This window comes from Cygnus atratus, chromosome Z (assembly GCF_013377495.2).
Source record: "Cygnus atratus isolate AKBS03 ecotype Queensland, Australia chromosome Z, CAtr_DNAZoo_HiC_assembly, whole genome shotgun sequence".
Classification (NCBI taxonomy): domain Eukaryota; kingdom Metazoa; phylum Chordata; class Aves; order Anseriformes; family Anatidae; genus Cygnus; species Cygnus atratus.
The window spans coordinates 11,206,574-11,219,385 of NC_066396.1; the positions used below are offsets into that span (position 1 = coordinate 11,206,574).

Below are 12,812 nucleotides of genomic sequence, written 5' to 3' on the forward strand. Positions count from 1 at the left end.
TAACATCTTGCAGTTCATCCCATCCTAAAGGATATTATAGAAGTAGAGAGTACAGAGAATGGCAAGGCTAGTCAGAGACATGGAATAGGTTTCATGCAAGAAAAGATTCTTCAGTTTGGAAAGAAGGTGACTAAGTACAGGAGGGAAGTTACCGATCTGTAGCTTTTTATAGGTTTGTTGAATGAGTTGTAATCAGAAATGATCTGCTGCTTCTTACGTCTTTTAATATGGGAGGCTTAACACAATTGTGCACTACAAAAATACTGTCGTATCATAGAAATAAGATACACATAGGACAATAAGTCTGTCTTCGTTTTCTTTCCTACTGGAAAGGTGAGTAACAGTTTCTTGAAATACAAACATCTCTTGGAAACACACAAATTCCTTTAACAAAAACTTGAAACCCAGACAGTTAGATATTTATAAAAATAGCAAACCTGATAATCTCCAGCCAGTTTGTGCTCTCCAGTAATGAAAACCATTTCACATCAGTTGCCCAGAAGTCTGTACTGTTATCTGAAAAAAAGTTTACTCATTTGTAGTGCTAATTAATAGCCATCCATTATATTATTCCTCAGTTACGAAGCGCTATAAAACAACCAATACTAAATACTAAATCCTAATCACTAGGAAAGTTGACACTATTTATAATTAAACCAGTACGTAAAGTAGCATTACAAATACAAGCACAAGTAAAGCTTTGTAGCATGACAGGCTTTTAGAATAAGTATGTTGTAAGTTCATAGTAACCAGACCAAGTAAATAAATCTGTTGGCAAAAATGGAGAAGGATAAGTTTAATCAGAGGGGATGAATTCTTACTTTTGAGTCCCAGTTGCCTGGACTTTAAAGCACAATCTATACAAAGCCTAACATAAGGAGGTAGGATTTTGAAAGTCACTACTATCGGAGCCAGAAACAAGTGGATTTTAAAAGGGAGTTACACAAGTTTATGAGATGGAAAACTACCAAGACAAGTGTTAAGCGGTTTTCACTGCAACTATAAAAGAGGCATTAAAACATCAAAAAGGCAATAACTAGGATAAACCAGGAGACCAGTATAATACCACCAAGTCATTTAACTTTTACGAATTTCTCTAGGATGTTTGTAGCTGGTTAAACACAACCAAAACCTCTATTGCTTTCATTTCTACCAAAGTCAATATTCAGAAACTGAAGGCTGTCACTAGCCTATACGGTCAATTAAAACCAGAAGAGATCACCTTTCCTGCATAAGACGCAAACCTTGAAGCCCAGGGACTATGACAGTTCTATTAAAACAATTTGATACCATTTGATACATCACACTTCCTCCTCAACTCTGTGCCACTCTGATGCTTCAGTTCTTCATGCTTCTGTATAATTTTTCACCTAAGTCTCTCCATATGCTTCCAATGTTAACTCCCAACTGTTCTCTGCAACTTAAGCACTATAGTGCATCTTCAAAGCTCTCTAGTCATTTCTATTCACATTAAACATCATTTTTCTCCAGTCTTTTCTGACTGACATCTTCCAGTTCATGTCCAAATTTTAAGAACTGGGAAGTTTAAACATATAAAGTATGCATAAAAGTATTTTACTTTAAAGTTATACATACCTTTAAAGTATGTATATTACAGTACTTCAAGAAAGACACCATTTACTCCCCAGTTCACCTTCTTTCCATCCAAGTTTTAGAATATGCCCTTGCATTCAAGCCTCATGTTCCATTTAGCTTATCATCACTATCTGAAAGACTTCTATTCATTCTGAACCTAGGCAAGATTATAGCACCAATTTCTAGTCCTATCAAAAAAACCTCCAAACCAAATCGTGATGCCAAGGAAAAGAGATTTGTCATCTTTACCTACAGAAATATTACATTTTCACCCAAAGTGATTACACTTTCATGTAATATAAATGTGCATTAGCTCTCTTACATTATGGACAACATAGAATTCAGTTTTACTTCAAAAATCTCAGTAGCTAAATTTGGTGTTGTGCTTTGTTGTATGTTTTTATTGTTGTTGTTCCATTGCACTGATTAGACTCAACTACTTGAATGCAGGCCTCTATAAACAATTGCTTAGTCTGGCACTTCCCCTCCAGCCAAAGCTATCTCCAAGTCAAAACAGGAACTTCTTTTTAAAAGCCAGAACAAAACACCTCCAGCTAGCTTTACCCTTAATCATGGCATTTTTCTTAATATTTTCATAACAACATTACAATGGAAAACAAGCTTTCCCTTTCTCCCCATCTTCAAGGGCAAAGAAATACTTCAGTAGGATTTGAGAACTGATATACTTAAAGTCTTGTTAAAGGTGTGCAAAGAAATGGCATACACAGACTTGTGATCAGTCTAGCAGAACTAGCATTTGTCCTTGCAAAATTGTTCCCCTTATTTGAAATGTAAAAAGATACAAGTTTTCCCATCAAAATCCTCTTTCAAGAAGCTACCTACTATTGGTTTCAGCTTTTAAGGATTTTTTTTTTAATTTCAAAATTCTCTTCAGATTGGGCATGTATTCAGGAAGTTTAAAACCACATTGAAAGTTACTGAAATCAAATTAACTAGGCATGCATTGAACAAAAATAATGGTTACTGTGTTCAGATTTTGAAAAGCAATGTTAAGGCAGATAATTCATGTCAGATCGTAATACTTACACAAAAATTTGCCTGAATGGTTCTCAGACTCCTAGTACTTAATGTTATATTCAGTGAGCTGTAGTCTACTAACAAAACTTATTAAAAAGTTGTATGATAAAATGGAATGCATATTTCCTTTTGTTTTAAATGTTGTAAGTATACTAGTCTTACATTATTTTAACTTGCAATGTTTTGTGACATGTTGAGCAACTCAAATTCAAACCTTGGCCTTTTTCCTATAGGAGGGCAAAGTATTAGAAATTACATGAAAATATAGGCAATTGTTTTTAGCTCCTAAGTAGTACGAAGGATTCACTGTGAATTTGACAGTGTATTCTAGAAAAATATCTTCAGTATAAACCAATACCTCAAACACCAAATACCTCATATCCTAGACTTCTCTTCAGTGTTACCAAAATACTTACTGCAAATTTAACACAAGCCATTCATGCTAATTCACAATCAATTTCAACTTACCAGCTGCATTCCACATATAAAATCAACCGGACTTAGATACTGTATGATACACTACAAATATACAGTCCTCAGTGATGATCAGTTCCTTTAGTCTAACATCAATAGCTTTAGGTGAACTGTCCCCAGTGTTCAGCATGTCACCAGAGGATATTGCAACACTTACACTCATTATCTTGTAAAGACCCACTTTTCCAAGCTGGTCCAATTGCACATTTTGAACAATTGCAAGTTGGTGTGGAGCTTTTGTTATGCTAGGATGTGAGATCAAAGTAGTTTTATGGCAGCAAAATAGTTAAGGATTCCCAAAAAAGAGCCTGAAAGCCTAGATTACGCTTTCACATGGCTCCAGTTTCCACCCCTTTCAAGTGGACTTGCTATTTACAGTAGTTATGTATAGCTCTACAGAGAGAATGACCACAGAATTTTAATCAGGCTCATGCTTCATACATTTTGAAGTGTAACTGGTTTACAACAAAAGCAAGGGAAAAATTAATTAGCATTTACTCTCAACTCTTGACATAGCCCAAAGGATTAAAAAGCTTTACACTGAGCACTCAATTTCAGTGGACCAGAGAAAATTGAAAGTCTCTCACATCAATTTCAATCCAGCTAATGTATTCAAACTAACATTTAAACTCTAGTAATAGCCACTCTTGAAAAAAAGATTTTCAGATACTGTGACTGCTTAGCTAGATAGAGGTACTAAGTCTAAGTACTACAGATCTCCATTAGTATGCCAGTCCTAAGCACAGTTCTCATTTATATATTTAAAAGTCTGCTTTTAACCACCATCAGAAGCCAGACACCAACCAAGACAAGCAATACATTCATTAGGCATGAAACAGCATTGTCATGCCTTGCTTCTCAGTCACTTTAGAGACTAACAAGTAAAGTTTGCCTTACCTATCAGAAATAGCTGCTTAAATCTTGTGTATGCAGTCTGGATATCTTGCAGAGATGGAAGGCTGCTTGACAAGTCATCTGTCTTCAGGAGTTCATAGGGAGGTTTGCTAATTGTCTTGTAGATTCTAGATCAAATCATCAAGAAATTAAAGACTTCTCCTTCACAAGTCAAACCATGCACCAACTACCACCACTGAAGACAAAGTTAATAGGTATGGTTTGGGAAACAGCTGTAAAACTAAGAGATACACACCCAGAAAAGTTAATGGCCTCCATACATATCTAAATACTGGCTGGAAGCTTATGACAACACTGCCTACAAGCTTAGGACAAGTTTTGCTGCTCTGACCTCTTACACAAAGTGATGTTCATGCATATTTGTGCAATTTTATGAATATTACAAAGAATACTTGACTTTTATTACTGCTTCTTCAGTAGGCAGTCTTCACTACAGGTCAGGCACTGAAATTATTTTAATAGCAGACTATATAGAAGTAAATCCAGAAAGACCAGATGGATAGAAACACAAGTCTCCCAGTAGACACTTATTATTCCCGACTTTTACCAAGTTACATTCTGACACTTAACTGCCAGGTCTGCTCATGAAACGTGAATAAAAGAAGTTGTTTTATTTGTTTTGACACAGGACAGTATACCTGCCTTATACTTCCTTACATATCTGCATTTTTCCCCTAGGAAGGGACAAAAACGCTAGGTCATATAAAGCTTTGATTTGGATCCAGAATGACCACTCTCATTCAGACTCCAGAGGTTGTCTATGAGTGCCATACTTGAACAGATATATTAGTAAATATCTCTGTTGTCGGGCTGAATTTTATTGTCAATATTTGGAAAGAGCTACTCCAGCCTATACTTCAGAAGCAAACACTTGGCCAGTACACAAGAGAGTATCTAGTTTCCTGTTTATCGTAGAACAGGACCCTGCTTTAAGTAAGAACCACAGGAGTCCATGTGAGAATGCAGATCATTATACCTACTGGAAGATGCATCAGATCAAAAGAGAATCGAGCAAAAGCAATCATTTCAATTTGGAAATAGTATCATAATTGACAATTTCTGGCAGAAGATCTGGTACTAAACAATTTCAATAAAAGAAGCTGTCAATAGTACACATCTGCTGTGTGGTTGAGTTCAGATACTCATCACAATGGCTTAACACACCCTTATGGACAACTTTTATATATATATATATATATATATATTTAAATATTAGTGGTTAACCACCTGCACTCCACAGCAAAAAATACATACAACAATACCTCTCACAAGTTCAGATGGCCACAGACAAGAGATCAGAATATCAGTTATACATTGTTAGAGCTTACTGCTAGTTTTACTTTCACATTTTGAAATAGCATTAAGAAGAGACACAAGACAAGTAAACTTCCCCATTTCAGAGCAAAATGCTGAAGAATCTGCAGGAAGGGTCAAAAGCCCTTGCAAGAATAATTTTAAAAACAAAAAGAGGTTTAATAGCCTAATCAAGTTACCATCTGTTAATTCTGTATGATCAACAGGCTCTCCTTCTATGATGAAGAAGCAAGCAGTAAAGAATTACAAACTGTATGTACCGACCTGATCTTATAGCTTGCTCCTAAGAGAGAAGTTCTCTCCTGGACCCAAGTTACAAAAACACAGCCAGGGAAAAAAGAGGACTAAGTCATTACTGTACCTCCCAGACAGGCAGATGTGCTCTTAGAAGGATTTATGTTATGTTTGGCATTTTTGAAACTGCTGAGTAAAATCAGCTCACTAACTGGGCTGAAACAAAGTACTGTCTTGCCACCACATAATCAAAGTAGCAAATGTGAACCAATAAATTGTCTCAGCCATTCTGAGCCACTTTATCTGAAGTTACCTAAGAGTAAGAATCTAGTTGAGAGGACAGCTGAGTTTACAAAAGAATTAAAACCTCAGCTTGCAAATTCAAGTTTGGATACAAAGAGTGAATTTCACTTACTTGCAAACACAAGTAGGCCTATCAGTTCACGATACTTTCACTGTACTTAAGACCTAAAGAATTTGGTGCTGCTTTATTTAAGAAGCCCCTTTGTACAGAGATTCTTCTGGTGTGTATATATACACGTATATATTTATAGGCAAGTAAGCCTTCAGTGATGTTACAGTCCAGCACAACTGACCAATGATGCTGTTAGGCCGAGGGCTTAAACCCACTCCACTCGAGAGAACTACTTTTAGATCTAGAACTTGTTTCCTGATGCGTGCAAGCTTAAAGATATAGCATATATGGAAAAAGAGAAGCAAGGTCCATACCAAGCAAAGTGTTGTGGACAGAATAGCTATTACTGACCCATCCAAGAAGGCTTTTTGCATTTGTGAAGTACTGTCATCCTGTTCTTTGGGAAATGCAGACATTTTGAGAAGAGCAGCACCGTTATGGCAAGACCAACACCAAATCTGCAGAAAGACATTTACCAGGTGGATAAAAGTTGGTAAACTGTCCTGTACAAAATAGTTGCCTGAGTGACTGAGTCATTACAAGACATTTCTTTATGCTGTGCTTTGAGTGTTTGGTGCATTCAATGAATCCATCAGTAATAGCACACTCCTACATTTGCACCCCAACTATATGCCTCAGTACACTGCATTATCACTTGGAAGTTTTAAGTTAAGCTTTATAAAAGCACAGGAAAAAATAAGTATACATAAGATGTAAGATTATATCAAAACATTGCTTTCTCAACTGTGCTCACAGGTGAAAAATGGATCAAAATGGCTATGGCCAAATTATTTTGGAAGATATGCTAAAGATGGCTCTTGTAACTAACTCGTACTAGTCATCAGTTTCTCCACACAGATGGTAGCATTTTTCCTACAGTTCAGCCTTGAGATAACTCAATAGATACTGTCATGCCTTTCCACATGAACTGTGCATGAAAAGTCACCTAGGCACATGAAACATGATATCAAACTCCACAACTGAAACAAACTGGGTTGTTGCAGACTTTCCCTATAGCAAGTCAGTTCTCCAAGTTTATTTCCCTTAAACAATTTGAGTCACACCTCCTGCTTGAACCTCTTAAATTGATCTTTAAACTCAATGTGAAATTAGGAGTCAGTATCCTTTTATAAGAAATATTACAAAAGCCAAATTGGGAAGTTAAGAGTTCTGTGCTACCAATTTACACTAGCAAAAAATGCTGCATCATTACAGCCATACTACTTATCAGTACCGTAGGGTACTGGAGGTATTCAACTCTACCTGAACATACATGGTCTTCACCTCAATATCCAAAGAGCATTTCAAGCCCTACATCCTGTCTCAGCTAGATGTCAGCCAGTACTCAGTCTCATGAAAAACAGGCTGATGGAAATACAATTAGTAGTATGTGTGGAATATAGGACATCAGGCATTTTATTTAAGTACATGGTGCTTTGAATTGAAGCAGACTATATATTTTGTTCTACACTGTTTAGGGGAATACAGAATACTGTGTGCTTCTCCTTCCAAAACCTATTTTCCCTTCTAGAGACTAAGTACTCTAAACATGGCCTGTTAAAAACAAGTTCCAAAATAATATGCAGTAACATCTAAAACATTAGTTGAATTGTCTTCTCAGTAGGAGAAGCCATGCAAATATACTTACAGGAATGCCTCTGCCTTCATACTTCAAGATACTCTCTTCAGAAACGCATATCGGAACGACAAAATATAGAGGCAACCTAAGATGACAAAAAAGTTTCTTGCACTTGAGAACTGAAAAAGGAACATCTCCAAACTCCTTTTAGTAACAGCAAGTGCTCTACCCCACATGCTAATTACCTATTCACTCTTACAACTAGAAAAGTTTTAACTAGATAATTACATTGTCCTTAACACCCTTGCTTTATATTCAGCTGGATAGCGTATTCTCTTCCAACCTTGAGATGTTCATTATTTTCACTGCAACACTACCCTGCCTTTACAATGCTGCAATTAACTCCTACATTTAATTGTAGCATCCAAAACTGATCATTAAGACTGCCTTGGCTCTCTCACTCTTTGACATTTCAAAGATACCACTGTAATGCTGGATAACTACTTCCATTTTTATTTCTTGTAAGCTGTTTTCATCGCAATTCAAGGATGTCATTTAATATATTACGAATTTCCAGCATCAGACAGCACTTTTATGTTAAGGGCCACAGAGGTAATGATACATACTTCACCTTAGTTTGGGTCTCAAGACCGCTCCAGAATGAACAAATAAGATCTAGCTCTACTTTGAAAATTGGTCTTTGTTTCCAAGGTCTGTGAAGCTTTTCAGGATTTGACTATCGAACAGTAATATGCAAAGTACTGTATAGATCTCAAAGGAATCAAGGAATCACCCACAGATACTCCCTAGCAAAACTGGCAGATGAACACATCTTTAACCTTCCACTACAGGAGATGCAAGTTAATTTCCATTGGCACATTTGCAGATATACTTCAAACCAGTTACTTAAGATAACTATTTTCTCCCCCCAACTAAAACAATAAGAAACTTCAATTGCATGTTAACTTAAGTCTTACCAAAGTAAAGATGTAAGACTGATAGCATCATCTTGACTGATAAGTGTAGGTACTAGAGGTACAGATTTTCTATTCCACATTAAGGCAGTATTCTTCACCCCGAAGATATTCAAAACTTGATGGATTAAGCCTGACCTAACACTGAAGTTCAGGGTTCTGTAAAATGACCTGGGGTCCCAAATCAAAACTGAAAACAGATCCTACAAAATGGTATAATGCTACCTCTTGATGATGAGCATTAATTTTTACAAGTATTAATGAGATGTATATATACAAGGTCATCATTAGACAGGGAAGCTTACTTTTCAGAAACTCTGTAGCCTTCATTGGTAGTCACCACTTTGTATTGCACGTTCCCTTTGGTTCGCTCCAACTCAGCGCGCCAGTCCTCAAGAGTATCAAACATGACTGTTTGGTTTCTTCCATCTATTAGACATCAATTATGATAATTCAGATATTGCATTTTGTTTAATGCTCATTCTTTCATCAAAAAGAGGAGTTTCTTCCCACTGAAGACAACATTTCAGGCATTTGATAAGAACAGAATTGATAAATGATTGATAATTGATAAGAACAAGAAGATTGACAATTGATAAGAAAGGAAAAATTGATTACAGCAGTTAATTCAACCAAGATTTTCTCCGTATTTCCATTTAGCCACATCAGCAGAAGTTACAACAGCAGGCTGATTTAGCCACAGATCTTAATTACAAGCCACAGCTTACGGAGCAATGCCAATCGTCTTAGACACTGGTCATAATTAAGCATCATGCAACACTGAAATAGCTAACAAATACCAAACAGAGCTACAGTTTCCATGGAAGACATGATGGCAAGTTGAAACTTTTTTACTATAAGAAGGTAAAGCAGATGAAAGATCTACAGCTGGAAACAGAACAGTACATGCTGTAGGAGACAAGTTAAGATTTGAAGAGTCATACCACTAGACATGCAAAACCCAATTTTTAAAGAATGAGAAGTAGGCATTTATTACTGAAGACAGTTGTGAGATTATGAAGGAATTCTGATACAACACTCTAATGTTGCTATAAAAGATTAAGCTTCCACATTTGCTTAGTCTCTACCTGGAAAAACTTATAATCTTCCTGATGTTTGTAGTTCCAACTGAATACCAGTTGCAGCTGAAGCCTCAAAAACTACCTGAGCCAGTAACATACCCTTGCAGCAAAGAAAGCCAACATATTCATGGGCTGCATTAGGAAAACCGATGCATATGGGTTGAGTGAGGCATGGATTTTTTCCTCAATTCAGCAGAGGTGAAACCATGGCTGGAATGCTGTATGCAGTGCTGGGCTCCCCAGCACAAGACAGGCACAGGCATGCTGAACCAAGCCCAGCAAAGTCCCAATAAGGGCTTGCTGAAGCACCAGATACGAGAGCTGAATGCTGGGATCAGTCGGGCTTGGAGGAGAAGGCTGTATGGGATCTCAATGTATATAAACTCCTGATTAAGAATGAATGGAGGAAGCAGGGAGTAAAGAAGATGGAGCTAGACTCTCAGAGGTATGTAGTGACATGACAAACAGCAGCATACACAAGTTAAGATACAGCATATTCCATTTAAATGTAAGAGGAAACTTATTTGCTATGAGAATGGTCAAATAATGAAACAGTTTGCCCAGAAGTGTTGTGGAATGAATATATCCTTGGATATATTCAAAATCCAAATGGATGTGGCCCTGGAAAACCTGACCCAGTTGAGTCTACTGAGGGGTGCAGGGCAAGTGGGAGGAAGAGATGGGCATGCACACAGCTAGCTGATTTCCAGTTTTCACTTAACCTCAACTGTTTGTAATCATGAAATATTTTGATAAGTGTCCTTTTAACACCACAGACACATCAAAACATCCTGCAAAAGGGGCAGGTGTTCCTGGTGCACCAAGAATCAGGTTCTTAACTCAAAAATGCACTATTATGCCAGGTGAAGTCAAAACTATGAAATGCTAGAGAATGCACTAACAACTGTTTATGTTGAACTTTTCAGCTTACCATATTATTCAGCCAAGTTTGATCAAGTGGGGAGGTTATGTAATAAGTTAGCTATGAGATAAGGAGGAAGTCAGACAACTGCTCAAACCTCATTATGCAAACCTATACTTTTTTGTAGATGTCTGGGAGAAGCAGATTGCTTGTAAGAAGAGCAAAAAAGGGAAATTCCTTCCGTCAGTTGCCACTGCAACTCTAATAATTTAAAAATTAAGAGCAGGAAGTTTGGTTCACTGCAATGGTACAGAACACCATAATAAATTAAGCAAAATATTTTCTAGATGAGACTACTCTGGACAGAAGCACATGAAAATCATTTGCATATACTGAACAGTTAGTTTTCAACCCACACATATTACTCTTACTTGGAAAATTTCTGTGCAACTACACGAAGATCAATTGTAGATGATTTAGATATTTTTAATCAATAAGTCATTTTTCTCTTGTCATGCACTGTTAGAATCTTCAGAAGCAAACTGCTAACCAGACATAGTCATAAGGCAAGTGCATACTCAGTTATTAAGTGTCCCAGACTGCTTAAGGAACTCATAGCATGCAACAAATACAACCTAAAAATATAAAAACATTTACCTGAGTTATTTGGGGCAGCTGATGCATAAGAGAACAAAAACAAGCGTTTAAGCAGCTTAGGAGTCTGGCTATGATGAATTATGCCACTGACAATCTAGGAAAGGACCAAAAATTAACACCCAAACAGACTAATAAAACAGTGTAAACAACATCATTTTTTAATCCTCTCTCCCATGTTTTAAAAAAAATGTTCCATGGGTTCTATCCCCAACAGCTGAAAAGTAGCTTTTGGAAAGCCTTCTCCACTGTCTGCAGAGCAATATACTTACCTGAATCCGTGAGAAGCATTATACATGTTAAATGACTCTTATTATTTAAAGCTAGAAAGACTCCTAGTTTGGAGATTAACTCAAAAGAATTCAAATTATCAGAAAAGTAACTGCCTCCATATGAGCAAGGCTGAAGTTCATAATGTAGTAAAATATCTTGAAAACACAGAATAGCAAGTTTGCCTAAGCTGAAGCTAATTATATGTAATACTCTCAAACTCCACTTTTCTTCAAAGAGCCAGTGCACATGGTTTTTAATTATGTTACTTAATAAGGTTAGTTTAAAAATATACCGAAGTCTTTTACTCTCTCAGAAAGCACTTGAAATTAAAGGGATCTCTCAGAGTATACCATATCCTTCTCTCATCCCCAGTGAAGAAACCAACACCCAACAGCAAGCTTGAAAAGAGGAAAAACAAATGAAGTTACTATACTTACTCTTTTTACTTCCTCTTCTTTTGTGTATCTCAGGCAGAAATTAAATACTCTAAGGTCTTTACAGTAGATAATTAGCTTCTCTGGGTATTTTCTCAGTTGTCCAGTTAGAAGTTTCTTTTTCTCATCATAAACTACAAAATTAAGAAATAAATATCAAAAAATTGTCATTATTTGATAAAACTATCCCTGCTTGACATCTCAAAATTCAAGCCCAAGTCAAAATAAGCACCCTATAACAGTATTGCAAGCTGTTGTGCTGACACACTCAACTTTTTTTTAAATAAACCCACTCAAGCTACTCACTATAAGATAGAAACTGAACTTAGGAGTAAGCCAGCTGCTCAGTGATTACCTCTGTTCACATTCTGGCTGTGCAGTAAGTTCAAAGTTTTGATACGCATAAGGAATAATTTAGTAGTTTTGACAAAAAGAGTCCCCAGGCAACTGTCTGTATTAAGTTTCTTAAAAGAATTATTTTTTTTTAAGCCATCATAAAGCCTTGAAGACAACCTTTTGTTCAGTTCTGTTTGAAAATGTACCATTTCACATCTTCAAGTACTGCCAGATAGGCCACTGGAAAGGAAACCAAATAGTGTCTCACAACCATGCTTCAATAGCCCATTCCTTCACCAATTCACATCAACATACATAAATACTCTGAACACCAGCCCAAAGTCAGGCTACTCAATAAAGATTTCCCTACTGCTTACGAACTATCAGCCTCACTCTTGTGTACTCTTCTTTTAAAAAGAAAGCAATACAGGCACACCTGTAGGCCCTGCTGCAAAAACACCAAGTCCATTTCGTTTGGCTTGTAAAGTAAAAATTCATTTTCTACCATCTTCCATATCTTGAAGACAACAATAATCTCATGAAACAAAGATCCCTTAGACAAACAAGAGGTATTCTTGAGGAATTTGTCACCTGTACTGCTTTGCAGTACTATTGCTTAAATGAAGTTAGTA

The 12,812-nt window shown here is 36.6% G+C and overlaps 1 protein-coding gene across 4 annotated transcripts in view; it reads right to left on the reverse strand.

Moving 5' to 3' along the window:
- The window catches only part of MTMR12 (myotubularin related protein 12), a 33,881-nt gene that overhangs the window by 9,500 nt on the left and 11,569 nt on the right, over positions 1–12,812 (reverse strand). For all 4 annotated transcript variants that reach the window (XM_035563834.2, XM_050716282.1, XM_050716281.1 and 1 more), the window contains exons 5-11: positions 11,848–11,978; positions 11,141–11,234; positions 8,845–8,968; positions 7,635–7,710; positions 6,338–6,444; positions 4,006–4,130; positions 438–516 (exon numbers count right to left, since the gene is read on the reverse strand). In XM_035563834.2, the coding sequence (XP_035419727.1) occupies positions 438–516; positions 4,006–4,130; positions 6,338–6,444; positions 7,635–7,710; positions 8,845–8,968; positions 11,141–11,234; positions 11,848–11,978 (736 nt within the window). The remainder of the gene's footprint in view (positions 1–437; positions 517–4,005; positions 4,131–6,337; positions 6,445–7,634; positions 7,711–8,844; positions 8,969–11,140; positions 11,235–11,847; positions 11,979–12,812) is intronic.